The sequence below is a fragment of the Daucus carota genome, chromosome 6 (genome assembly GCF_001625215.2).
Source record: "Daucus carota subsp. sativus chromosome 6, DH1 v3.0, whole genome shotgun sequence".
Taxonomy (NCBI): Eukaryota; Viridiplantae; Streptophyta; class Magnoliopsida; order Apiales; family Apiaceae; genus Daucus; species Daucus carota.
In genome coordinates, this window is record NC_030386.2 from 37,121,685 (window position 1) to 37,147,830 (window position 26,146).

Consider the following 26,146-nt stretch of genomic DNA (forward strand, 5'->3'; position numbering starts at 1 on the left):
TATATTACATCAAATATACAAAGAGTATGAAAAATGAATATAAATTATATAAATAAATAAAACAAAAAATTTACATTCCATTTATAATATTTAGGTAAATAGTTTAAAATAGCTATAAATTTTTAATTAAAAATTCATTTTTCTATTTGTGATAAGTCATTTTTCAAGATTATATAATATTAAAATGTTGAATATACTTTAATTTCATAATATATATTTTTTTTTAATTTTAAATGGAAAGGATTAAAATTATCATTAAAATAATTAATTTACAAAATATTATAATAGATTTCAAGTTCAGTTTTTTGTCTTATGAAATTTGTACATTAAAGATTGTACTGAGAATAACCAGTATTTGCCATAAGTATTTTAGTAAAATGTATTTTATTAAGAAAATCAAACAAATATTCATAATCTTAAATTATAAATATCATCTTCTAAATACCACAAAAATAATATCTATTCCTTCCCTTTTGAATATCCACTTTTGACCTTTTTCACATATTTTAAAATTCTTTGACTATAGTTAAAATATTTTTTCACATATTTTTTTCTGGAAACAAATTCTGAATATTACATAATGTCGTGAAACGGTAAAAAATAACATAATCTGAATATTAAAAATTTTGTTTTCTATATTATCGTTCCGTATCCACCATTCTAATCAAGGTTGATATGATTTATTTATGTTGTAAAACGGCAAAAAATTACATATTATGAATATTTTAAATTTTTTATGTTCATTTCGATTAATCATCATTACAAAATATTTTATATGAAATAGAAGAAATACTACCTTCGATCCTTTTAACTCGTCCCTACATATAATAAAATATATAACAAATTAGTATAAAGTTATAATTAGATACAATTAATCAAATATTTTTCAAATTGTATATTTTTTATAGATATCTCAAAACGAGACCTTTTTTTCCAAAGTTATACTAAAAACTTGATCAAATTAGGATATAAAGGAATTTAATTTAAAAGATCTATTAACTCACTTGCTTGCAGTATTTAAAAATTGCAAGCAGTCCAGCTTTTACGGCAGTAAATCGGAAAACAAATGGTAATAAATTTTTAACAACCATCATGCTAATAAAAATCAAAAGTTAATAAGATTAAAAACAATCATCATGTTAACAAAATTATAACTATATTAAACTAACTTTCATTTCTAAACTACGATTATTGAATATTTCACGGGAATTCTGCAAACTACTTGTCAATGGAGTTTAAGGTTCTAGAACAAATGGACGACTAAACGGATTACTAATGTCATGTGTAGCTAGAGAAGGTAGGCCCTAAGATTGCACGAAGGAATCACAAGGGTTTGATGATATGTGTTTTATCTGATAGTGGAAATCCAAATTCCAAAGTTTTGGGGAAAATGAATTTTGGGGAAAATGATATGTGTATCTGATATGTGTTATTTTTTTTTCTTAGTTGTCCCAAAATACTTGTCGCTCTTCTTTCCATACAAATTTATCTATATATTAATTGTGAATTTTTTGAAACTCAACATTATTCTCATTTCTTAATGCACTAAATCCCTATATTTATTGTGATTTTTTTGAAACTTAACTCTATTCTCACTTATCAATGCACTAATTAATGATAAATGAGATAAATTTATATCTAACCAACTTTTTTTTTGGTATGCGTGTTTTTTTTCAAAAGAGACCTGTAAATTGAGACGGAGAGAGTATAAATTACATGAGGATTGGTATAAATATAATATTTTTATTAACGTTAAAAATGGGGTGGGGAAATGGAGAACCCGCCCTGAATCGGACAGATCCGCGCCGCTAATATGGGGAATGGAGTAGTGACGGAGAATGATTTTCTGGCCCCCAAAATATAGGACAAGTATGGTATTTGATGAATCCGCGCGGGGATTTCCTGCCCCGTCCCACATATATTTAATATATATAAATAATTATATTTAATATAATATATTTAATATTATTATTTTATAAAACAAAAAATATAATTTTACAATATATAACATGTCTCTTTGATTTCTATTATATTTGGTTTTTTGCTTTCAATATACATGTATCATATATTTTTATTAAATTTTGAAGAATAAATTACTAAATTTTAAAGTAATTATTTAAAGTGTAACATTATAGCCGCAGGGGTGGGATGGGGCGGGGCAAAATTATATTAAATCCTCGGTGGGGCGGGGATGAGGATTAAAAATAAATCCCCGCGAGGAATAGGACGGGGAAAAAATATATATGGGACATGGCTGGATAATGAAGTCCACGTCCGAACCGCCCCATTTTTTTACCTTAATTTTTATTATAATAACGGATCAACGAAGAGAGAATTTCGCGATGGATTGGAATGAGATACACTAATTATCTGACAATTTTTTATGACTTTCATTTCGCTACGCGGTGTCTCTAAAAAAATCCAAAATCTCCGACCTCTTAAGAACCGGGATCAAATCGGGATTAGACGGGATGGGTGAAATGCCCATCCTTACACATGGAGCTCGAAAATAACTGATTTCCGTTGCCTCTCACCAAAGCTAAAACCCAATCCAAACTTCATTCCTTCCTTTTGTTATCTGTCCTTTTCTCTCACACGCGCACAATTTCCTTTCGTGCGTATATAACATCCATACTTTTCCCTCCTGATTTACCCACCCTCCATCTCATTCCATAATTACATTTCTTCATGACTCCATTTCTTCAACTCTCTCTTCCTTAACTCATCACATCACAACTCCGTTATTAAATTAATTCTTTCGTTTCAACTTCATTCACTCTTTCAATTTTTCCTCATCTAAAAACTGAAACACACAAGCAGTCCAGATCTTCAAAAGATGATAAGCAGAATGAAAATGCTGTTTACTACGCTGCTGCTGCTAATGTGCGCACCGAAGCACATTTATTCCGATAGCAGGTTGCTTGTGAACATGACTCTAGTTCGAAACGCTTCTCTCCTCGGCGCTTGTATGTTCAATTCACCTCTAATTAATCTTACAGTTATATTTGCAAATGATCTCTTACTCGCTTAGCACCGCTCTCGTTTATCGGATGTCGAGAGTCCGAATCTTACGAGCGTTTTTTTAGTTGTCTCGATGTGTGAATATACTTACATATTTATGTATGTATATATATAGATTGCTTGGACGGAAGTTTACCAGCTTATCACTTGCACAGAGGATTCGGAGCTGGAGTTCACAATTGGCTTCTTCAGTTTGAGGTACTTTTCGGGGTGTATTTTGTTATTCCTATTTGATTGCTTTTCCTTTTTGTCATTTCTTGTCTTCTTTATAATCAAAGTATTAATTAATAGTACTATTATCAAAATGAGTAATTCCCTTTTTGCTCTCTACTGGGAGTCCAGGACACTCTTTCTTCTTGGGTTTGGCAATGTTTTGTTCTTTATCCTTTCTCGCACATAACATTCTCCTCGTTTCGGGTTCAAGGTTTGTCGGGTTTCGGGTCATGTCGTTTTTAATTTAATCTGATATAATTGATTTATTAAAATTTGTAATAGCAGAACACATAGATTTAGGGGCTGTTTGGGAAGCAGAAGTAATTTCTGCTTCCGGCTTCTGCTTTTCTTGACCCGTTTGTGTAAAGAAGCAGAAGCACTTTTAAGAAGCTGAGAATGCTAGCTTTTCTCTCACAGCTTCTGCTTTTTTCCAAACACTTTATTAACTTTTTTACTTCTCACTTCTACTCTACTTCTTTACTTTAAGTATGGAAGCATTTTTTTAAGCTTGGCCAAACGGCCTCTTAGAACAATAAGACATTGTGACATAATTAACATATTTATATTTCTCAAATGTTATGAACTTGTGATAATGGTAATGAATGTGTACAAAACAAATGACCCAGATAGAGTGGGACAGTACTGGATAGATACGTATTGGCCAATTGGGTGGAGTAACTTGAGATGTCCAATCAAAAAATAGATTTCCCATACCCAAAAAAGAAATAATAGAATATTGTTGTGGTTCATTTATTGTAAAATCCTACACAAATGCGTGAACCCGAGAATAATGTACCACCCTATTAAATAATTCTGCGGTATTTAATATGGAAATCATAAAACACACAGGGTGGTGGGTGGTGTAATGACGTGAATTCATGTTTGGATAGAGCTAAGACACGCCGTGGTTCTACACGTTACATGAACAAGTGGGAAGTTTTCTCAGGCATTCTCAGCAACAATGCTTCTCTAAATCCTGGTACGCTTCTCTTTTTTCAGTTTTCTGCACAGTATTTATAACAAGTCGAATTATGAATTCATGTTCAGTAGGTAAGAGTGTTAGTTCTCCGAATTAGTCGAAATATTGGAAAACTGATCTAATTATAAATTATTAGAAAATTAAAAATCAAATTATGAATATTTTACGAGGAAAACATTTTTTACTCGTTTGCGCCTTTGTTTAGTAAGTACTCCCTCCGTCTTCCTGAACAGTATACGTCGCAGGGGGCGACACACACTTCAATGCTTCTCTAAGTATAGTTCTATACTCCCTCCGTCCCCCTCAATTGTTTACATTGGAGGGGGACACGGAGACCAAGACAATGTATGAAAAATGAGTAAAGTTAGATGAAAAATGGGTAAAATGGTGGGACCCATCAATATTTAATATTAGATTTGAGATAGTGGAGGAAAGTAGTGGGTGTAATAGTAGTTTTTATTGTTAAATATGAGATAGTGGGGGAGGATAGTGGGTGTAATGATGAGAAAAACTTACTTTATAGTAACGTAAAGAAATGAGAGTCCCAAAATAGTAAGTGTAAAGAAATGAGAGGGAGTAACATTTTAACATTCTTCTTTTCAGAATAAAAATTTATTTATTAAATTTTTATTCATAAAATGAAAATTTCAATTTTTTTTTATAAACCCACGTTTTACAAAAACATTAAAATGCGTGCTAAACAGTGAACTTATAGAATCGACAAGGACGGAGAAGTAACCGATTTTGTACTAGGATTTGAATCATAGAAGAAAGAAACAAGTCAATCACAATCACTTTTGTTGACCTTTTTACACGTGATAAATTATTGAGGCCTGTGCAGCAATCAGCCAGCTAATTGCTTTTGTGCCTGTTTCCTTCCAGCTAGCTTTCACTACCCGTGCTAGCCCAGTACCTTGAACATATTTTCTTCCATGCCAGCCCAATTTGTCAGTTGAAGACTGTTAAATGCCAAAACTATCCATGTTCTATTTGTGCTCGTCACCTAATAATAGTGAGTAGATACAAGTTATAAAAGTCATTGCCCAGGCAAGTCAGAGTCCCCATTAACTACTTTTGTCATTTGAATAATCATGCCCTTGAGCCCTTCTACTTTTTTATTAAAATCTTTTGTTGTTGTCTGTGGTACAGTGGTAGTGTGGCGTGCATGGGGCACCCACATCACTCCATCACATTATTGACAAAATTATATGTAAATGAAGACATCACATATTCACATGGTTACAAGAAAACACTCATCACTGGGGCAGTTGGCTGAACACACTGGTCATATAATCCATTACACCCTGGCTAGCTCATGTTAAACTAAGTTCCTACATGCTGTTTATGCTGTTTATGAGCATGAGCTCACGCTCATGTTAAACTAAGTTCCTACATGCTGTTTATGAGCATGTTCTCCTAAAATATGAAGGTGTTAAGATAAGATCATAATTTGATTTAATATTTTAGTTGAAGTGTAGAACCTCGGTATAGTATTACTCTGTATAAGAATAACAACCTTGCAGTAAAATTTTATGGTCCCAACACTATATAGCTCTTCATAAAAATGACTTCTTTTTAGGAATGAAATCCTTATAGAGATATTTTTTTGGTCCCAAATGATTTTGCTTTATAGAGGTTAGTTTACAGAGGTTCTGTTGTATATAGCATCCGATAATGTGTCTTAAGTGAGTATATTTTTATAAATATGTGCGATTGATGAGGTTGAAGGAAATCAAACTAATAACATCTCCCAATCTTACCATGTTAAGTTACAAACTCTCCTAAGACTTCACGTGGTTTAGACTTTTGGTGTTGAAGGGGGCACTCTGGTATTCTCTCTCCAGGATAAGCATGTCTATATGCAATGATGCTATCAATCACGGCTATTCTGTATGAAGTAGTGTTGCACTAAAAATATTTTGAACAATTTTGTTTACTTCAATGGAATCAAACTATATGATGTTGAATTTAGTAACAACTAAGCTATAGAATGTGTGGCTTTTTCGGCAGATTTTTACAATTGGAACCGTGTGAAGATTCGGTATTGTGACGGTGCTTCATTTGCCGGGGATGCCAAATTTGACAATGGGGTATATTCTCTGTGAACACACTCCTATGATATTACCCGTCCCATATCTTAGTTTCTTGGCTTAAAACTCAGACTAGGTGATCTGGATAGTGTTAGCGCGGTAAGTGTCTTTAAACATTGATAGCTATTAAAAAGAAGTATAAATAGCTATTTGTTGCTGCAATTTGCATTTCTTTGAACATTCTATATATGCAGGTTGAGATTGACGTTAGTTTCAGAAACTTCCAAAACTTTATAACGTCACTTTCTTTTGCCTGAAAAGAATACCAAGACATAGAAAAATGAAAAATTTAGATATCTGCCCATAGTATATTTTTTCCTGCAAAGATCAGAATTTTCAGGTGAAAGATGCAACGTGTGCCTACAACTCCTTAAAGATGCTTATAATTTATTTAACCTACCAATGTAATTGAAACCATGTAGAAGTACTTGCCAAACCTCCTTGTATATATACAGGAAGTTGTAGTTGTCATGATGCTGACTAATAGTTGTTTTTTTTTTATGTTCTTGTTCGAATAAAAACAGACATCATTACTTTATTTTAGAGGGCAAAGGATTTGGCAATCAGTTATTCTAGATCTTCTCCCCAAAGGTCTACGTTATGCAAAAAAGGTGTAGTCCTCTGCTTAAGGTGATATATTCAATTCATATCATACTCTATTTTGTTTCTCTTCGTGGATTTACTAATTACTATAATGTTAAGTTATCTATTAATAAGTTATACAATTTGGTTTATAATCAAATGCTTGCACCAACCGACTGGTTCATCAATGCGACATGTGAGTATACGGCATGCGAGTGAAGAAAAGAAACTGTGTTTGCTTAGCAAGAGAATGTGCACTTTCAAATATATTCAATTGCATAGTTTTATTTGAGTTATCTTGCTTCATTTTGTTCAGGCTTTACTTTCCGGGTGCTCTGCAGGGGGTCTGGCAGTTTTTCTACACTGTGATAACTTCACCAGTTATCTGCCAAATAATGCCAGTGTCAAATGCTTAAGTGATGCCGGATTTTTCTTGGATGCGTAGGTTACTCATATCTTAAGTACCAGTTTACAATTTTCTACTTTGTCTTTATTTTGTGATAATTTCCCCTGTGCAGCAGAGACATAATGCTGAACCATACTATTAGAACTTTCTATGAAGACCTAATTTCCCTACAGGTATGCAGTTTTGTCAGAGAAGAATTTTTTAGACATTTTTTTCCACTTCTTGATATATAATCTTTGTACAGCCACTTTTTTTAGAAGGTAATGATTAAAATTGTATGGAAAAATGGGATTTAAATTTAAATCAGATCGTAAAGTGGGTTATCAATAGTTTTTTTGTAGTTAAAAAAACTAAAAAATTGTAACGATTGGTGTTGTTTTACCACTTAGTTCAGTAAATTGTTGTGAGCAAAATAGGAATAACTTGTTCGACCTGTAATTGCTGCAGGGGGTAGAACAAAACCTGGATAAAAACTGCACAATGTCTCTCTACTATCCGGCTCAAGTATGAATAGTTGAAGACACTTCATTTAGTTTAAACTATTATAAAGCTTTTAAATTATAACAAGAAGTTATCTTGCAGTGTTTCTTCCCGCAGCATGCGATGAGATATATTAGGACACCTTTGTTTGTTTTAAATTCAGCATATGATGTGTACCAAGTAAGACTTTTTCTCCATCTTCTTCATGTCAATTACTACGAGTTTAACAACCTAGATGGTTTTTGTTAAATGCGAGGCCATGATAATAAGTGAAAATAAACTTTTCTGTCCACAGTTTCATCATATATTTGTGCCACCTTCTGCTGATCCGCATGGACATTGGAATCGCTGCAAGCTTAATCCAGCAGCATGTACTCCCCTACAGATAGATATTTTACAAGGTTGTTTTTTCTTGGCACTGATGTCTTTTCAGAAGATAAATAACTTTATCAACATTGATATACCCTTCATATAATTAAAAAAATAATTGACAGTATGGTTGTTCAGGACTCAGGAGAGAAATGCTGGCAGCTTTGTATATTTTCTACGAATACTCAAGAAGGGGAGGGATGTTTATAAATTCCTGTTTTGCTCACTGCCAAAGTGAATCACAAGATACCTGGTATGCAGCTGACTCACCAAGAGTGCACAATAAGGTACATAACCTCATGGAGCATGATAACAATTTGATTAATGTAACAGTCATTTCTACTATATTTATACTTTGACAATTTTAGTCCTTTGCTAAACCAACTCTAAAAAAGAAAAAAAAGAGTTGATCCGCAAGGTAATTTAACTTGTCACTGTTTTAAAGCAAAGCAAATTTGTGGGGGATAATACAGGCTGAGCAGCCGAGTAGGGATAAGCAGTTGGTCTGGTTAACCGAAAACCGAACCAAATAGCCGCAATTATTTCGGTTCGACTAATCATATTTTACATTTCTGTTTGGTTTTCTGTTCGAATGTTTCTGTAATACAAATCTCATGAAAAGTATTATGGCTTTCTGCTATCATCATTTACCAGAATTTTCTTGCAGACAATTGCAGATGCTGTTGGTGATTGGTACTTTGGGAGGAGGGTCACCAAGGAGATTGATTGTGCTTATCCCTGTGACCGTACTTGCCACAACCTAATAGGCTAATACAACAAGGAAAGGCGCTTCATACAATTAAATTTTGGTCGTTTTAGCAGAGGAGTCATGGCACAATTGCCGTTACACTATACAGGGACGTAGCACAGATGCCGTTATACTAATCAAGTTAACTAATTTTTCCATGAGCAGATTTCGAAACTTCAATCGAGGTTCAAAAGGTCTAAGACTCTAATGGTGCATAAAAGAAAAAAAGATATAACTCTTAGCTACTAGTATTTCCATTGGTATATTATTTAGTTGGTTTATCCTGTGTGCAGAGGGTAATGGGTCATGTTTTAGATACTCGGTTAATTTTTTTAGCACACATGTTTATAATTGATTGAATTTGTATTACTTTCATAAATTTGACAAATAAAAAAAAGCTTAATTTTTATTTCGTGTGTTTTCAGTCTCTTGAGATTAAGTTCATTCAGTCTATGTTAGCAATAGCAATAAGAACCACAATCCGTTCGTTGTGGCAATGACCAGGGGGATCTCTGTAATAAAACCTATAGAAGGGCCTGAGTTATCTATTATCATGAACAGGGTTGTATAAAGCTGGTACTGGTTCAAAACACTGGCTACCAAAAGGCCGCCCAATTTTCTAAAAACTAAGTTCGTGTTCACTTTGATGGAATTGAATGAAGATTGTAAAGAAATATGATCGAAGAAGTGAAATGAACATTCCTTGATTTCCTTCCAAAAACGGAATAAAATTTATATGTATTTTCTATCTGTCAACCCCAATTTAGAGTACAAATTTCATTCCATTCTCCACTATTTCATTACATCGAAGTGAACGTAGCCTAAGCGTTACTGAGAAGCGATAAATTCATGTTGAAAATATCTACAAACAAACCAGTATCAACATCTAAGACAGTAGGAATTGCATTCATATGGGAACCAATATCGTGTGATGCAACTTGTCCAGAAGATGGGACAAATATTTGCACTTGCATTACAGCAGAAAAAGAATACTTACGGAACTGCCTTGTGGTATCGCCAAAAAAGTTAATCACCATAACAACATTACGCTGCAATGAGATAGGCTTTGCTGCAACAGACTCTTTTGATCTGAGCTAGCAGCAACATCAGGAGCAGCCAGCAGGATGATTCCAGTATTAGTCATCCTTTTGGTTTGAGAATAATATCAGTAAATTCATGTTTACTTTTAGCTACTGATGAAAAAGATGATCAAACACATAGGGAGCAATAAAAACACATGTAAAAGCAGAAAATGAGATGCCATTAAGCAACAAAACCAGCAAATGTCTAGGATATGTCTGGATCAAATTGTCCACCTTATTTGAAAAAACACACAGTCCAAAATTAATCTTACTCTGCCAACCTAATACAAAGGTTGAACTATGAGGGGCATTCCCTTGGCAGGCCTAAGAGACAATATGTAAGCAGGGGAATGAGTGTAGTAAGGTGAAAGCGAGAACGACAACCTACTCAAAAGTAAGGTTAAAAGAATCTTGTACTCCATGATCGCAAGGTTCCTACCAATGCACATTCTCCCGCCAAAACCAAAAGGCACATACCCCATCTTGTTTTCGCAGCCTCCATATAAGATATCAGACTCAAATCTTTCAGGTCTAAATTGGTGTACAGTGTCACCCCAAAAACCACGATCATGCATAATTGCCATAACATCAATCAAGATATTGGTCTCTTTAGGGATGATCACCCCATTTACTTCAATGTCGTCTCTTGCCTGTCTTTGTAGGCTAGGTGCAGGTGGATATAAACGTAAAGCTTCATTCATTACCCATTCCATCTGCAACACAATTGAAATTAGTAAAGATCAGATGCAAAATATTCTACTAATTAAGTTTTTTTTGACAAATATGGCTTATAGCCTTAACCCGAGACATGGAACGACAGAGGATAAACTCTTAACCACTTAAGCTATCCAACCGTGCTCATTCTACTAATTAAGTTAAATGTAGCAGTATATAACAAAATTATTTGTGTACCTTCTCAAGTTTAGCAACTATGTTGGCATCGACAACTTGATCTCCAACAACTTGTTTGATCTCCTCCCTGAGTTGATTTTGCCATTCGGGATGCAGAGCCAACAGAAACAGAGTCCATGTTAGTGCCAAAGCTGTGGTTTCATAGCCTCCAAAGAAAAGCGTTTTGCACTCATCCACCATTTCCTTAGTTGTTAATAACTTGAGACTTTCATCATCAGCCAGTGCCATGTTCAGTATAGTCTTTTCATCATCAGCAACACTAGCATGATCTCCAACTTTCTTTGATTTAGTAATGTCGTTTATAACCGATAAAAGAAGAGCATCAATTTCTTCACCTAGCCTTTTTGCTTCCCAGTTTTGCTTAAGGCACAAATACTTGCTAAATGGTACTCCAACATAACGGTTGGAAGTGAAAAGAGTTTGTTGCAGAGCTCTTAGTCCCTCCAGAACCTTCCTTCCATTCTCATAGGTCATACCGAAGCTTACCTTGGCTATAATTTCTCCGGTTGTCAAAATAATTTCTTTTTCGATATCGATTTCTTGCTGGCCGGAGTTGATAATGGAGACCCAACGGTCTATCATATTATTTGTTGATGTTACCATAAAGCTTGCCAAGGCCTACACATATTTGCTCAAGTCAATATTATTCATTCACATGTATATGTAAAGCATCTCAATTTTCACAGGTTATTAGGAGTACAGCCATGTTATTTTCTTGACAATTTTTATATGTTGGCAATTGATAAATACACATTACATAATCATTATTCATTCATATGTCAATTTTTCGGTTGACTAAATATAAATTACGTACGGTAATAATTTTATCCAAAACAATGAAAAACATCTTCAACATTTATATTCAAAAAAATTACAAAATATATGTATATATTTTAAAAAAAGTAAGCCGTTAATTTTAAAAGGGGATAAATATCAAATACATCACTCATTGTATTTAAATATATCAAATGAGTCATTTATTGTAAAAGTGACTCGATTTAGTTGCTACTTATAAAATTTGAATCAAGAACACCATCTGTCAATGACTAAATTGATACAAAATTTCAACTTTTTAATATCCAAGTTGATAAAAATTTTCACTGCAGTGAGTATGTTGAGTCACATTTGTAATGAGTGACTCACTTCATACATTTCAACCCAACGAGTAATGTATGTGATATTTAACCCGTTTTAAAAGTAACGGTTCTTAAACGGGCCCACTATCATGATTTTTACAATTTTTTTTTATTTTTTAAAAGTAGAATGAGTATGTTACAGAAGGAAAACATATCGGAAACATGTCAGGACAAAACAAAATGCATCGGAAATATGTGACCTTAAGGTTGGGCGGAAAGAAAGCCGGCGTAAGAACATTCCGGTGACGAACCCAATCCTCACCTTCCGCCATAACTATGCCATCACCAAACATGGCATCCCTGTCATTCTTAAAAAGCCTTGATTTTCCCCAATTCTTCCCAGGAACAGCCGCATTCATTTGCCTCAGAAACTCCGCATCCGAGACATACAAAAACGGTTCGGTCCCTAACCAGTACACAAACACCTTTCCTGCCAAAAGCAAACAAAATTCATAAATTTAACGTCATATATAACGATATCGCGGAACCAGGATTCTGAAACAGTCGAGACTTACCGTAAGATTTTTGCCATAAAGCGAAGGAGGGGAAGACCGTTGAATAATTATCATGACTAGTCAAGTCGGTGCTAACAGGAGATGGTTTAGTTTTCTTTGATATGGTTACCATATCATTAATGTTTCCCATAGGAAATGTTGGAGGGGGTCCATTTATTCCATTCATTTGAAGCTTCTTGTATGCTTTGTTTGGCCATATCCAGAAACTCAAACTTATTTTACGCAACATCGTAAAAAGCATCGCAGCCATGGATAACAGTCCAACAGCTTTGAAAACCCAGTACAATCCCATGGCTTTTGATTAATCTAGCTTCTTTTTTTCTCGAATAAACCTGTATCTGTAATGTTTTCTAAAGCTACACTTGTGAGAAGGTGGATTTATATGCCAAGAGGGCCAGGGGTGGAAGAGGCCCACAGAGAATCAAAATAAAATATACTCGTAGGAAGTATTTTTTTTGCCTTTTCAGCGGGTCCTGTTTAAAAAGAGTTTATGCATATTGTACATAGATATCAGAATAAATACATGGAAGAATGATATTGGAATATTAGATACATAGATACATAGATGAGTCCGGTATATTTTTTGTAACAGCTGAATCTTTTCGGCTTGAGTTAAATTTATTTGAATATATGATACACCCTCCGTCTCACAATACAAGTCTCTTTTGAAAGAAATTTTTGTCTCATAATATTTGTCCACTTTGCAAATATATAATTGGCAATATTTCAAAATTACCATTCTTGAAAGTTATATAATAATTAATGAGGGTTGAATAATAGTCTACATTTGTGCATTTATATGAGGGTACAAGTGAGAAAATATTATATAAATAATATTTTAAAAGTTATTTTAAATTGTTTTACATCGTTGTGTGTTCAGAAATAATTTCAAAATAAAATACATAATTTTTGAGGTCACATGGGTAAAGTAGCTGTTGGAAACTAATATATATACAAGCTAAATGAAATTTAGAGTTACAAACTATCATGTTTCAAAGTTTAGGATCTGATTTGCTAATGAGCCAAAATCTGGGATTACAAAGTGTAATATACTCTAAAATATTTTGTAACAGAGCAGGCTCCATGACTAGTTTACCTTCTTCGGTGAGAAGAAAAAGTTTGGTGGCATCTGCAACTTCGTCTTGTGAGCTAATTTTGCCACTGCAAATGCATGTCTAGAAGAAGTCATTTCCGTGATAGCGTCAAATACTGTCATTTCGTGAAATTTGAAATCTGATTAGCTACTCTCTCATGGTTATGCAATTTGTTAGAGCAACTCCAATGCACTCATTCCTTACTTATATTTGATCTACATGGACGAGATTTGAGGATTGAGAACAAAAAGAGCTCCTCCAACGCAACTCCCTATCCCCTATTAATTTTAGGTTAGAGAAAGTTCAACCCCTTATTTGAGGGATGAAAAAGCAACCCCCTGAATGCTCCATGTCATCACCAGCTCATATCTTCTCTTATTTTTCTGTTATTTATTAGTTCAATCTTTCTCTTTCCTTGAGTTTTATATATATATTTAAATATAGGGAATCAAATAGGGAACACCGTTGGAGCAAAATAGTTTTTTGATCCCCAATTTTTTAGGTCAACAATTAATATATAATATTTTAGGGGTTGAAAATAGGGAATTGCATTGGGCTTGCTCTTATGTAGTAGTAATTGGTGACTAACAGAGTCATTACTAGTATTGATTAACAACAAAATACAGCAGGAAACAAGTAACAAAGTGAGTAGAAATAAAGTATCACACTGACAGTAGCTGAAAAAAATTAACACACTGAAATCAAGTACTGACCATTGTATTCAATTTAATTAGGTATAAATTTGATGTTTTAATCGGTTCATCAGGTCTTAGGGGTCTCCACCGTTTGTTCACATTCTTACTCTGAAGTCTGAACCCAAAGGGCACATACCACATCTTGCTGCTGTAGCCTACATGCACACGCCATCAGCATCAGAGCTCCCCGGTCTAAAATCGTCAGAACCGTCACCGGTCACACCAAAGACCACAACCATGGTTCATGACACTATATCGATCCACATATTTGTACCTCTACGGATGGCATTGGCAGCTTCGCCTACCCAGATGTCAATACTGTTTTAAAATACGACCAAACGCTCTCTTTGATTTATAAAAACTTGGCAGCTTCGCCTACCCAGATGTCAATACTGTTTTAAAATACGACCAAACGCTCTCTTTGATTTATAAAAACTGTTTTCGCTTAAAAAATGAATTCATTTTTAGTTATGGTCATACAACCGTCAAGTGCCCTGCTCTGCGAAAAAATTATCTTGTAAATATTCAGCAACAAACCGAGAACAAGAAAACCATGATCAACACCTAAGAAAGTAGCAACTAGCTACTGCATTCATTACGGAACCAACAGTGCGCGGTGCAACTTGTCCAAACAATGGGACAAATATTTGCACTTGCATCACAATAGAAAAATTATCTCTATGAAACAGCCTTGCGGCGTAAAAAAATTATGCTGCAATGAGATAGGCTGTGCTGCAACAAACTCAAAGATGATCAAACACATGCATACAAGTACTAGAAACACATATATAAGTAATAATATGAAATGTTATTTAGCAACAGACAATCTAAGATTGCAAGGTCTAGAATATGTCTGCTTACAATTGTCCACGTTATTTGGAAAGCACACAATCGAAAATTAATCTAACCTGCCGGAGTGCCAACCTAATACAAAGGTTGAACCACGAGGGGCATTCCCTTGGCAGGCCTAAGAGACAACATGATGGCAGGGGAATGAGTGTAGAAAGGTGAAAGCGAGAACGAAAACCTACTCAAGATTAAGGTTAACACAATCTTGTACTCCATGATTGCAAGGTTTCTACCAATGCACATTCTTCCTCCAAAACCAAAAGGCACATACCCCATCTTGTGTTCGCATCCTCCATATAAGTTATCAGGCTCAAATCTCTCAGGCCTAAATTGGTGGACTGTGTCGCCCCAAAAGCCACGATCGTGCATAATTGCCATAACATCAATCAAGATATTGGTGTCTTTAGGGATAATCACCTCGTTTACCTGAATGTTATCTCTTGCTTGTCTTTGTAGGTTAGGCGCAGGCGGATATAATCGTAGAGCTTCATTCATTACCCACCCCATCTGCAACAACATTCAAAAAATTAAAAATCAGAAACAAATGATTCTACTAAATTAAATTTAGCAGTATATGATGATAAAAGTATTTATGTACCTTCTTAAGGTTATTAACCATGCTGGCATCTACAACTTGATCTCCTACAACTTGTTTGATCTCTTCCCTGAGTTGATTTTGCCACTCGGGATGCACGGCCAAGAGGAACAGAGTCCATGTCAGTGCCAAAGCTGTTGTTTCATGGCCACCGAAGAAAAATGTTTTGCACTCATCCACCATTTCTTTAGTTGTTAACGACTTAGCACTCTCGTAATCAGCTAGCATAATGTCCAACAAATTCTTCTCACGATCAGCAGAAAAACAAGATTGATCTCCATCTTTCTTTGATTTAGTTTTGTCTTCTATAAGCGCCAGAAGAAGAGCATCAATCTCGTCACCTAGTCTTTTTGCTTCCCGGTATTTCTCCAGGCACAAAAACTTACTAAATGGTACTCCAACATAACGGTTGGAATTGAACAGAGCTTGTTGCATAGCTCTTAGTCTCTCCAGCACCTTTCTACCATTCTCGTAGCTCATACCGAAGCTGGTCTTGGCTATAATCTCCCCTGTTGTCGTTATCATTTCTTTTTCGAAATCAATTTCTTGCTGCCCAGAGTTGATAATGTTGGTGCATCGGTCTATCATATTATTTGTTGATGCTACCATTAAGCTTGCCAAGGCCTACATGTTTTTCTTGAATAATTAGACTAATACACTTTATGAGTTATGAAAAGTATTCTAAAAAGGATAAATCGGTTCTATGCCGCAAGAGAGCTTAAGCCGTTAAACGGACTCATTAAGCGGATTAATTAATTATATTCAGATATATTATTATTATTTTAGATTAGATTTGTTAATAATTTAAACTTATAATATTCTTGATGATAATACTTTTTTCATAAAATTTTGATATAATTATAATCATATTATCGTTTTGACCGCTTCTTCCGCTTAATGACTGTTTAATTCGCTTAATAATCTAATAATCTGTTTAATTTTCAAAAACGCTCAATCACCTGTTTTGTACAAAATTGATGCGCTTTAGACACCAAATATATTTAGACAGTCGTTTGCGACAGCTTAATACGCTTTCTAGAATACTACTTATGAATATATACTGCAAATACTTATTGCTTTTCTTATCAGTAGTAGTAAATTAAGAAATATACTATTTATTGCCTATTATCATTAAGAAATTGTAACCACCATAACCCAAATATATCATGACTTTCTAATTATTTACATTACTTAAAAAAATAAAATGAGTATCTTTCAAGAAAAAAATACTGTATTCGGAATCTGTCACCTTAAGGTTGGCCGGTAAGAAAGCTGGCGTAAGAACATTCCGATGACGAACCCAATCCTCACCTTCAGCCATTACTAAGCCACTTCCAAACATTGGTTTCCGATCATTTCTGAAAAGATTTGATTTTCCCCAATTCTTCCCCGGAACAGCTGCATTCATTTGCTTCAGAAACTCCGCATCCGAAACGTACAAAAATGGTTCGGTTCCTAGCCAGTACACAAACACCTTTCCTGCCAAAATATAATCACATAATCATCACAAACAAAGTTCATATCATATGTAACGATATCGCGGAACCAGGATTCTGAAACAGTCGAGACTTACCGAAAGATTTCTGCCATAAAGCAAAGTAGGGAAAGACCGTTGAATAATTATCGTGGGTGGTCAAATTGGTATTAACGGGAGATTGTTTGCTTTTCTTTGATATAGCTACCATATGAGTGATGTTTCCCATAGGAAAACTTGGAGAAGGGCCGTTTATGCCACTCCTTTTAAGCTTCTGGTATGCTATGTTGGGCCATAACCAGAAGCTTAAAACTATTTTACACAAGACCAGGAGAAGCATCGTCGCGATGGCTAATCCAACATTTTTGAAAACCCAGTTCAATTCCATGGCTTTAGATAATCTAGCTTCTCTCTTTCTCGAATAAGCTTGTATCTGTTAATGTTTTCTCACATGGGGTTGATTTATAAGGCAAGGGGACCGGTGGCTGAATCAGGGCCCAGTGGAGAGAGAACAAATAAATAAAATAAGTACACGTACACGAAATATAAAATCTTAGATGCGCATATATCAAAATAAGTATAAGGGGCCGTTTGGCTGAGCTTAAAATAAGTGCTTCTTGCTTAAAATAAATAAGTGGAGTAGAAGTTAGAAGCCAGACAAGACTTATAAGTGATTAAAGTGTTTGGCAAATAAGCAGAAGTCCTGAAACAAAAGCTAGCATTCCTAGCTTTTTATAAGTGCTTCTTGACTTATTACACAAACAGTACGAAATAAGTACTTCTAACTTATAAGCCTAGAAGTCGGCTTAAAAGCCGTAGCCAAACACCACCTAAATATATGGACGTTTCCAAAAAATATAGATATTTAGAGGAAAAATGTCAAAAAATATCTGATTTTTAATTCCAAAGTTGAGTAATATCCGTTTTCAGAACTCCGGTCAAAAATAATTACCCGATACATTTTAAGAATTGTATATCATGTTATATATTTTTGACGATCAGCGGAAATATCATTTTTCCCCTTCTTTTTCCTGTTTTTACAAAAGGATCTAATATGCCTTCTAAAGATATGAGATTTTAGAATTTCAAGTATCAAATCTTATTCTAATGCAATACAAAGATTTGATATCATCCAAATTACTAGAAAAGGTAATATTCTGAATATAATAATTTGTTATATATGTTTGTGAGAGACTGAGAGATCATATTCATTTGGACTATAATTTGTTGAATTATTAGAAAATTGATGATATTTATTATTTTGAGGTGAACTATCTGTTTTTCTAATTTGTTGAGTTTAATCGTATCTGCATGAAAACATATTAATTCTTGTCTTAGAAATGGCGTCATGTTTGTAATATTTCAAACTCATGTATTTGATCTAACATCTTAAAGTGTGAGTAAAGTATACGAAAATTGTTATTCATTATTTTCTGATTAACCTCCTTGTTCTAAATTATGGCTCAATATATGTATTATTTTTCGAAAATATATACTTATATCAATGGAATTCCGTATATGAATTTTTATATTTATTTCATAGAAATTTACGGAAATATGTTTTCTTTCCAAAAATAAATCTTATTTTGAAAAGCCCTACTTTGCCTCACAGGCCCATTGAAGATTCTGATCCTCCATCACATATGAGCTATATATATACAAGGGCATCTCCAACTATCACTCTAAACTTCATATTTCTTCACTTTTAACTTTATAAATAGAGTAATCAATCTCCAATCATCCATTACTCTATCTTTATACATAAAGTCATGCACTATCCTACTCTATATATGAAGTTGAACTTGAAGATAAAGCTAAAATTGCTTTATTTATAAAATGAAGTAATGGCTGGAGTTGGATAAAAATATAAAGTGAAAAAGGTGAAAAATGAAGATGAAGTTGCTTTATTTATAAAATTATGATTGGAGATGGTCTAGGCCTCCTTTTTTTTTTTTGGGTCAGGGCATATCTAATTAGGCCCTGATTGCATTAACACTAGCAAGTTCTGAAAACTAAAGTTAACATATTGCAACTTTGCAAATTATTATCTAAATCAGTTACCAAAATAGTGATCAAGAATCAACAAGCTTGCTATAAACTGAGCATAAATCAACTAAAGCGCTGAATTGAAGTACTGATCTTTTACTGACATCAGGTTCTCTAGGTTGCAGGTGCTCAGACAAATGAACGAAAACATGCTGCAGAAACTTTTAGTCTACCTAACTAATTAATCGGTTGAAACACCAGGGGAAGCCCCTTGCAAGGCCTCAGAGACAACATGAGAACAGGGCAATGCTGATAATAAGGTGATAGCGAAAATGAAAACCTTGCTAAAATCAAGGTTAACACATTCTTGTACTCCATGATTGCAAGGTTCCTACCAATGCACATTCTTCCTCCGAAACCAAAAGGCACATACCCCATCTTGCTGCGACAGCCTCCATGCACAGAATCAGCCTCGAACCTCTCTGGCCTAAATTCGTTTACAGTGTCACCCCAAAGACCACGGTCATGGTTCATTGACAATATATCGATCCACATATTTGTACCTTTAGGGATGACAATTTCACCGACTCGAATGTCCTCTCTGGCTTGTCTCTGTGCATTGGGTGCTGACGGGTATAATCTTAATGCTTCACTCATCACCCATCCCATCTGCAAAGCAAATAGAATATAATTATATGCCAAACCAACAAAATGATCTCCTAGGTAGAACTAATTAATTTTCAAAAATTTTAATTAACCTTTTTCAGTCCAGAAATATTGGTGGCATCGACAACTTGATCTCCAATGACTTGTTTGATCTCTTGCCTCAGTTGATTTTGCCACTCCGGATACATAGCCAAGAGCATCAGGGTCCATATTAACGATAAAGCTGTCGTTTCAAAGCCTGCGAAGAAGAAGGTTTTGCACTCATCAACCAGCTCTTCAATGGTCAGAGTCCTTCTACAATCTTTATCAGCCAGCATTAAGTCCAGCAAGTTTTTCTCTTGATGATCTGCAGTTATACCCGCTTCCCTTGATTTAATTCTGTTCTTGATGATTGTTAAAAACAGGGCATCGATCTCGTCCCCAAGCCTCTTTGCTTCACGGTATTCCTTATGGCAGAAAAACTTGTTGAAAGGTACTCCAACATAACGGTTGGAAGCGAACAGAACTTGCTGCATGGTCCTCAGCTTATGAAACACCTTTTTGCCGTTCTTGTGATCCATTCCAAAGCTCGTCTTGGCTACAATCTCCCCAGCAGTGGCTATGATCTCTGATTCGACCTCAATTTCTTGCCTACCCGAGTTGATAATAGAGGTCCATCGGTCCAGCATTTCGTTTGTTGAGGCCACCATTATTAGGCTTCCCATGGCCTGTAGAAAGTAGAATGGAAATATGCTGATTATACTACAGGTAGCCACGTACGTTTAAGGTCGAAATATTAAAAGTTTTGACTAATTTCGAATAAACTTTAGTTATAATTATTTTTGTCAAGCAACTCAACGAGACATTCAGATGTCTAGTTCTTACTCAGATGCCCACCGCATTATGAAAATAGAACTAAACACAGCGAGTCAATGAGCGAATACAAGTGGCAACAATAAGGACAACTATGATATCAAATATATTGTTATTAATTACGCAAAAAGTGTTAGTGCGAGAACCTAATTCTGCATTATGTACACAGAAAAGATTTATTTTTGTAAATAAATAATACTACATAAGAGCTGCATATAATTACTGTTCACACACGTACGCCAAACAAGCATCTTGTAATATACTTAAAATGTCACCTTGAGGTTGGCCGGAGAGAATGCAGGGGTAATGACACTGCGGTGTCGAAGCCAATCGTCGCCTTCCATCATAACTAGGCCATTTCCGAACATCGCTTTTCTGTCGTTTTTGAAAACATCCGGTTTGCCCCAGCTCTTTCCCAGAACAGCCGAGGCCATTTGTTTCAGAAATTCAGGATCCGCAATACGTAGAAACGGTTCGGTTCCTAGCCAGTAGATAAACACTTTCCCTGCAACAACAAAAAATTAATATGATAAATATTTCATGCACAAATTCGATTTTTGTCTCGAAAAATTATCATGTTCTTACCATGAGATTTTTGCCACTCGGCGAAGTGTGGGACGACTTTCGAATGGATGTCATGGCTTATGGTGGTGCAAGAACAGGATAGTGCAGAAGCTCTCTTGTTCTTTGCGGCTACCATGTGTCTGATGTTTCCAAGAGGAAAGCTTGGAGAAGGACCAATTAAGCCATTCCTTCTCAGCTTCTTGTACACCATGTTTGGCCATATCCACAAGCTGTAAACAATTTTTAACACTACCAAGAAAAATGAAATAGCCAATGCTAATTCAACAGTTCTGACAAACCAAGTTGGAAGAGCCATGACTTTTGTCACTTTTGTGTACCTGAAATGAGCCTCTATGAATTGGTTTGTCAAGGTTGTATACCCTTCTCGTGAGTGGTATGACCTCGTAGTAACCCTTAAAAGGATTTTTTTCCATTCATGAAATCAGGGCATATTCAATTGTGATTTTTATGATTCATTAAAATCTTGGTGTATTCAATTGAAATTTTAAATTATGTTACAAAATCTGATGATATTTAATTATGATTTTAAATTATACTTAAGAATAGGATGGTATTTAATTGGGATTGTTTTAAATCCATTAAAATCTGATGGTCATTACGTCATATATGGACTATTGAAACGCTTAATTCAAGCACGTGTTACAATAGCCAAAGAGATTTTGACATAATGAAACAATACTCAAGTAATATTACAATAATCGAAATGCGGTGTTACAATAGACATGACAGTGTTGCCACCATGTAAAACCACTGTTATAATATAGGGGCTGTATGGCTGAGTTTAAAAGAAATGACTTATTGATTAAAGTAAAGAAGCGGATAAGAAGTGAGAAGTTGATTTGCACTTATAAGTTACCAGAAGTGTTTGGATACCGTGACTTATAAGATTTGTATGTGTTTGGATAACATAACTTATAAGTTAGTATAGTTTTGTAATATATAAATTATTTTATTTAAAAATAAATTATAATAATACAAGACCTTTTATTATTAAATACATGAAATATTTACAGATTCAAAATGTAAAAACAAAAAAGTTGATTTTTGAAACTGGTTCCCGTAATTGAATAATTCTGGATAATTATTATTCTGTTATAGAATCGTGTTAGAATATTGTATAATTTTTGGAATTAAAAAAAAATTATCGTTTCCGGTTAGTATTTTTGGTAAACTAATTAATATTTTGTAATTATATTTCACAAAAAATATATAAATTATATATATATATATATATATATATATATATGTAGTGGTATACTACGAAACTCAATATATGAAGGTCGGTAATGGAGTGCTATCTATATCTATATCTATTATATATTATATTATATATAGAAAAAGGAGAAAATTGTGGAAAAAATTATAAATGAATGGGCACATAGAGACGAGAAAGCTTAAATACATAAACAATAAATAGACACGTACAGGAAACAATGCATTGAAATAAGTTAGAGAACAAAAGAAACCAGTTTTTGTAGCTTTTTTTTCTGCTCTTTGTGCTTATATTAAGCCCGGCTGAAGCCAAACACTTACAGAATAAGTGAAATGGGCTTCTAAGCCCAGAAGCTAACGAGCCAAACACCCACATAGTTCTTGCTTTTATTTGAAATTAATTACTTAATTTGTGGGTCCCACGTGCAGGCTTCACTTGTGGACCCATAATATGGCCCCACTTTAAATAATTAATTGATTAATTAATCAATTAATTAGTGGGTCCCACATGTGGGCTCCACCACTAGTGGACCCAATGTATAGCCCCACTATAATCAAATAAATAATAAAAAAAAAAAACTAGTAACTGAGCATAAATTAAGTAAAACGCTGAATTGAAGTACTGATCTTTTATGACATCAGGTTCTCTGGCTTGCAGGTGCTCAGACAAATAAAAAAAAACATGTTCAGACTTGCAGAAACTTTTAGTCTGCCTAACTAATTAATCGGTTGAAACACCAGGGGAAGCCCCTTGCAAGGCCTCAAAGACAACATGTGAACAGGGGAATGCTGATAATAAGGCGATAGCGAAAATGAAAACCTTGTCAAGATCAAGGTTAACACAATCTTGTACTCCATGATTGCAAGGTTTCTACCAATGCACATTCTTCCTCCGATACCAAAAGGCACATACCCCATCTTGCTGAGACAGCCTCCATGCACAGAATCAGCCTCAAACCTCTCTGGCCTAAATTCGTTTACAGTGTCACCCCAAAGACCGCGGTCATGGTTCATTGACAACATATCGATCCAAATATTTGTACCTTTAGGGATGACAACTTCACCTACTCGAATGTCCTCTCTGACTTGCCTCTGTGCATTTACTGCTGACGGGTATAATCTTAATGCTTCACTCATCACCCATCCCATCTGCAAAGCAAATAGAACATAATTATATGCTGAACCGACAAATTTATGATCTCCTAGGCAGAACTAATTAATTTCCAAAAAATTTAATTAACCTTTTTCAGTCCAAAAATATTGGTGGCATCGACAACTTGATCTCCAATTACTTGTTTGATCTCTTCCCTAAGTTGATTTGTCCACTCCGGATACATAGCCAAGAGCATCAGGGTCCATATTAACGCTAAAGCTGTCGTTTCAAAGCCTGCGAAGAAGAAGGTTTTGCACTCATCAACCAGCTCTACAGTGGTCAGAGTCCTTCTACAATCTTTATCAGCCAGCATCAAGTCCAGCAAATTCTTCTCTTGACGAGCATTAGTTATGCCAACCCGAGCACCCGCTTCCCTTGATTTAATTTTGTTCTTGATGATTGTTAAAAACAGGGCATCGATCTCATCACCAAGCCTCTTTGCTTCACAGTATTCCTTATAGCAGAAAAAATTGTTGAATGGGACTCCAACATAACGGTTGGAAGCGAACAGAACTTGCTGCATGGTCCTCAGTTTATGAAACACCTTTTTGCCGTTGTTGTAATCCATTCCAAAGCTCGTCTTGGCTATAATCTCCCCAGTTGTGGCTATGATCTCTGATTCGACCTCGATTTCTTGGCTACCCGAGTTGATAATAGAGGTCCATCGGTCCAGCATTTCGTTTGTTGAGGCCACCATTAGGCTTCCCATGGCCTGTAGAAAGTTGGATCGGATATATGCTAATTATACTACAGGTAGCCACGTAGTTCCGTTTAAAGTCGAAATCTTAAAAATTTAATATCGAAATATTAAAAGTTTTGACTATTTAGAATAAACTTTAGTTATTTTTTTTTGTCAAGCAACTCAACGAGACATTCAGATGTCTAGTTCTTACTCAGATGCCCACTGCATTATGAAAATAGAACTAAACACAGCGAGTCAATGAGCGAATACAAGTTGCAACAATAAGGACAACTATGATATCAAATATATTGTTATTAATTACGCAAAAAGTGTTAGTGCGAGAACCTAATTTTGCATTATACACAAGGAAAAGATTTATTTTAGAAATTAAATAATACATAAGAGCTGCATATAAAATTCCTTTGCATGCTAATATAGTATTACTGTTCACACAAGTACGCCAAACAAACATCTTGTAATATGCTTAAAATGTCACCTTGAGATTTGCCGGAGAGAATGCAGGGGTAATAACATTCCGGTGTCGAAGCCAATCGTCGCCTTCCAGCATAACTATGCCATTTCCGAACATCGCTTTTCTGTCGATTCTGAAAACATCCGGTTTGCCCCAGCTATTTCCCAGAACAGCCGAGGCCATTTGTTTCAGAAACTCAGGATCCGCAATACGTAGAAACGGTTCGGTTCCTAGCCAGTAGATAAACACTTTTCCTGCAATAGCAAAAAATTTTGAGTAGCAGTAGGTGCACAAAATTATGTACATGACGAGGTGACAATTGATATGGTGAATTTTATTTAATTGGGGTTGTTAGATGTAAATACAAGAGGCTCATTTCAATTAAAATCCACCACATGTCATTATGTATAAAATTTTGTACATGATTATATGCACCAAGCATTTTCCAAAATTTATTATGATAAATATTTAATGCACAAAGTCGTTTTTTGTCTCGAAAAATTATCATGTTCTTACCATGAGATTCTTGCCACTCGGCGAAGTGTGGGACGACTTTGGAATAGATGTCATGGCTTACGGTGGTGCAAGAAGATAGTGCAGAAGCTCTCTTGTTCTTCGCAGCTACCATGTGTTTGATGTTTCCAAGAGGAAAGCTTGGAGAAGGACCAATTAAGCCATTCCTTCTCAGCTTCTTGTACACCATGTTTGGCCATATCCACAAGCTGTAAACAATTTTTAACACTACCAAGACAAATGAAATAGCCAATGCTAATTCAACAGTTCTGACAAACCAAGTTGGAAGAGCCATCGCTTTTGTCAGTTTTGTGTGCCTGAGATGAGCCTGTATGTGTTGGTTTGTCAAGGTTGTATACCCTTCTCTTGAGTGGTGACCTCTTGTCCTGAGTATTCAATGAGATTTTAAAAGATTTTTATTCATTCATGAAATTAGTGTGCATTCAATTGAGATTTTTAAAATCAGTTAAAATCTTGGTATATTCAATTATCATTTTAAATTATGTTACAAATCTGATGATATTTAATTAGAATTTTAAATTATACTTAAAAATTCGATGATATTTAATTGTGATTGTTTAAAATCCAATAAAATTTGATGGTCATATATATGGGTTATTGAAACGCTTAATCTAAGCATGTATTACAATAGCCCTGAAGATTTTGACATAATTAAACACTACTCAAAGTAATATTACAACGGCCAAAATTAATTAATTAATTAATGGGTCCCACATGTACCCTCCACTCATGGACCCCACTTTAATTGATAAATTAATTAATTA

At 34.7% G+C, this 26,146-nt stretch overlaps 5 protein-coding genes across 7 annotated transcripts; 1 reads left to right on the top strand and 4 right to left on the bottom strand.

Annotated features, from left to right (window-relative positions):
• The first annotated feature begins 2,459 nt into the window (after positions 1–2,459).
• Positions 2,460–9,312, top strand: LOC108224941 (pectin acetylesterase 9). 3 transcript variants are annotated; one of them, XM_064078835.1, is made up of 12 exons: positions 2,460–2,966; positions 3,137–3,219; positions 4,084–4,213; positions 6,224–6,303; positions 6,828–6,914; positions 7,202–7,326; positions 7,404–7,464; positions 7,739–7,795; positions 7,874–7,951; positions 8,067–8,172; positions 8,266–8,427; positions 8,808–9,312. In XM_064078835.1, exons 1-11 carry the CDS (start codon positions 2,837–2,839, stop codon positions 8,376–8,378), a joined length of 1,050 nt encoding a protein of 349 aa, XP_063934905.1. In that variant the 5' UTR covers positions 2,460–2,836; the 3' UTR covers positions 8,379–8,427; positions 8,808–9,312. The 3 variants fall into 3 exon arrangements, with proteins under 3 accessions (XP_063934905.1, XP_063934903.1, XP_063934904.1); XM_064078833.1 differs by having other exon boundaries at positions 2,462–2,966; positions 7,407–7,464; positions 8,279–8,427; XM_064078834.1 differs by having other exon boundaries at positions 2,463–2,966; positions 8,279–8,427.
• Positions 9,313–10,128: 816 nt separating this feature from the next.
• On the bottom strand, positions 10,129–12,921 carry LOC108226621 (cytokinin hydroxylase). The gene is made up of 4 exons (XM_017401609.2): positions 12,534–12,921; positions 12,219–12,448; positions 10,883–11,500; positions 10,129–10,683 (listed from the first exon to the last, which is right to left on the bottom strand). The coding sequence occupies exons 1-4, from the start codon at positions 12,823–12,825 to the stop codon at positions 10,252–10,254; spliced, it is 1,572 nt and encodes a 523-aa protein (XP_017257098.1). The 5' UTR covers positions 12,826–12,921; the 3' UTR covers positions 10,129–10,251.
• A 2,174-nt stretch (positions 12,922–15,095) lies between these two features.
• On the bottom strand, positions 15,096–17,701 carry LOC108226688 (cytokinin hydroxylase-like). The gene is made up of 4 exons (XM_064079091.1): positions 17,340–17,701; positions 17,016–17,245; positions 15,770–16,390; positions 15,096–15,678 (listed from the first exon to the last, which is right to left on the bottom strand). Exons 1-4 carry the CDS (start codon positions 17,626–17,628, stop codon positions 15,247–15,249), a joined length of 1,572 nt encoding a protein of 523 aa, XP_063935161.1. The 5' UTR covers positions 17,629–17,701; the 3' UTR covers positions 15,096–15,246.
• Positions 17,702–19,349: 1,648 nt separating this feature from the next.
• Positions 19,350–21,690, bottom strand: LOC108226316 (cytokinin hydroxylase-like). The gene is made up of 4 exons (XM_017401258.2): positions 21,330–21,690; positions 21,020–21,249; positions 19,985–20,599; positions 19,350–19,895 (listed from the first exon to the last, which is right to left on the bottom strand). Exons 1-4 carry the CDS (start codon positions 21,622–21,624, stop codon positions 19,464–19,466), a joined length of 1,572 nt encoding a protein of 523 aa, XP_017256747.1. The 5' UTR covers positions 21,625–21,690; the 3' UTR covers positions 19,350–19,463.
• Positions 21,691–23,139: 1,449 nt separating this feature from the next.
• Positions 23,140–25,712, bottom strand: LOC108226317 (cytokinin hydroxylase-like). The gene is made up of 4 exons (XM_017401259.2): positions 25,365–25,712; positions 24,873–25,102; positions 23,783–24,406; positions 23,140–23,690 (listed from the first exon to the last, which is right to left on the bottom strand). Exons 1-4 carry the CDS (start codon positions 25,654–25,656, stop codon positions 23,259–23,261), a joined length of 1,578 nt encoding a protein of 525 aa, XP_017256748.1. The 5' UTR covers positions 25,657–25,712; the 3' UTR covers positions 23,140–23,258.
• Between the last annotated feature and the right edge of the window lie 434 nt (positions 25,713–26,146).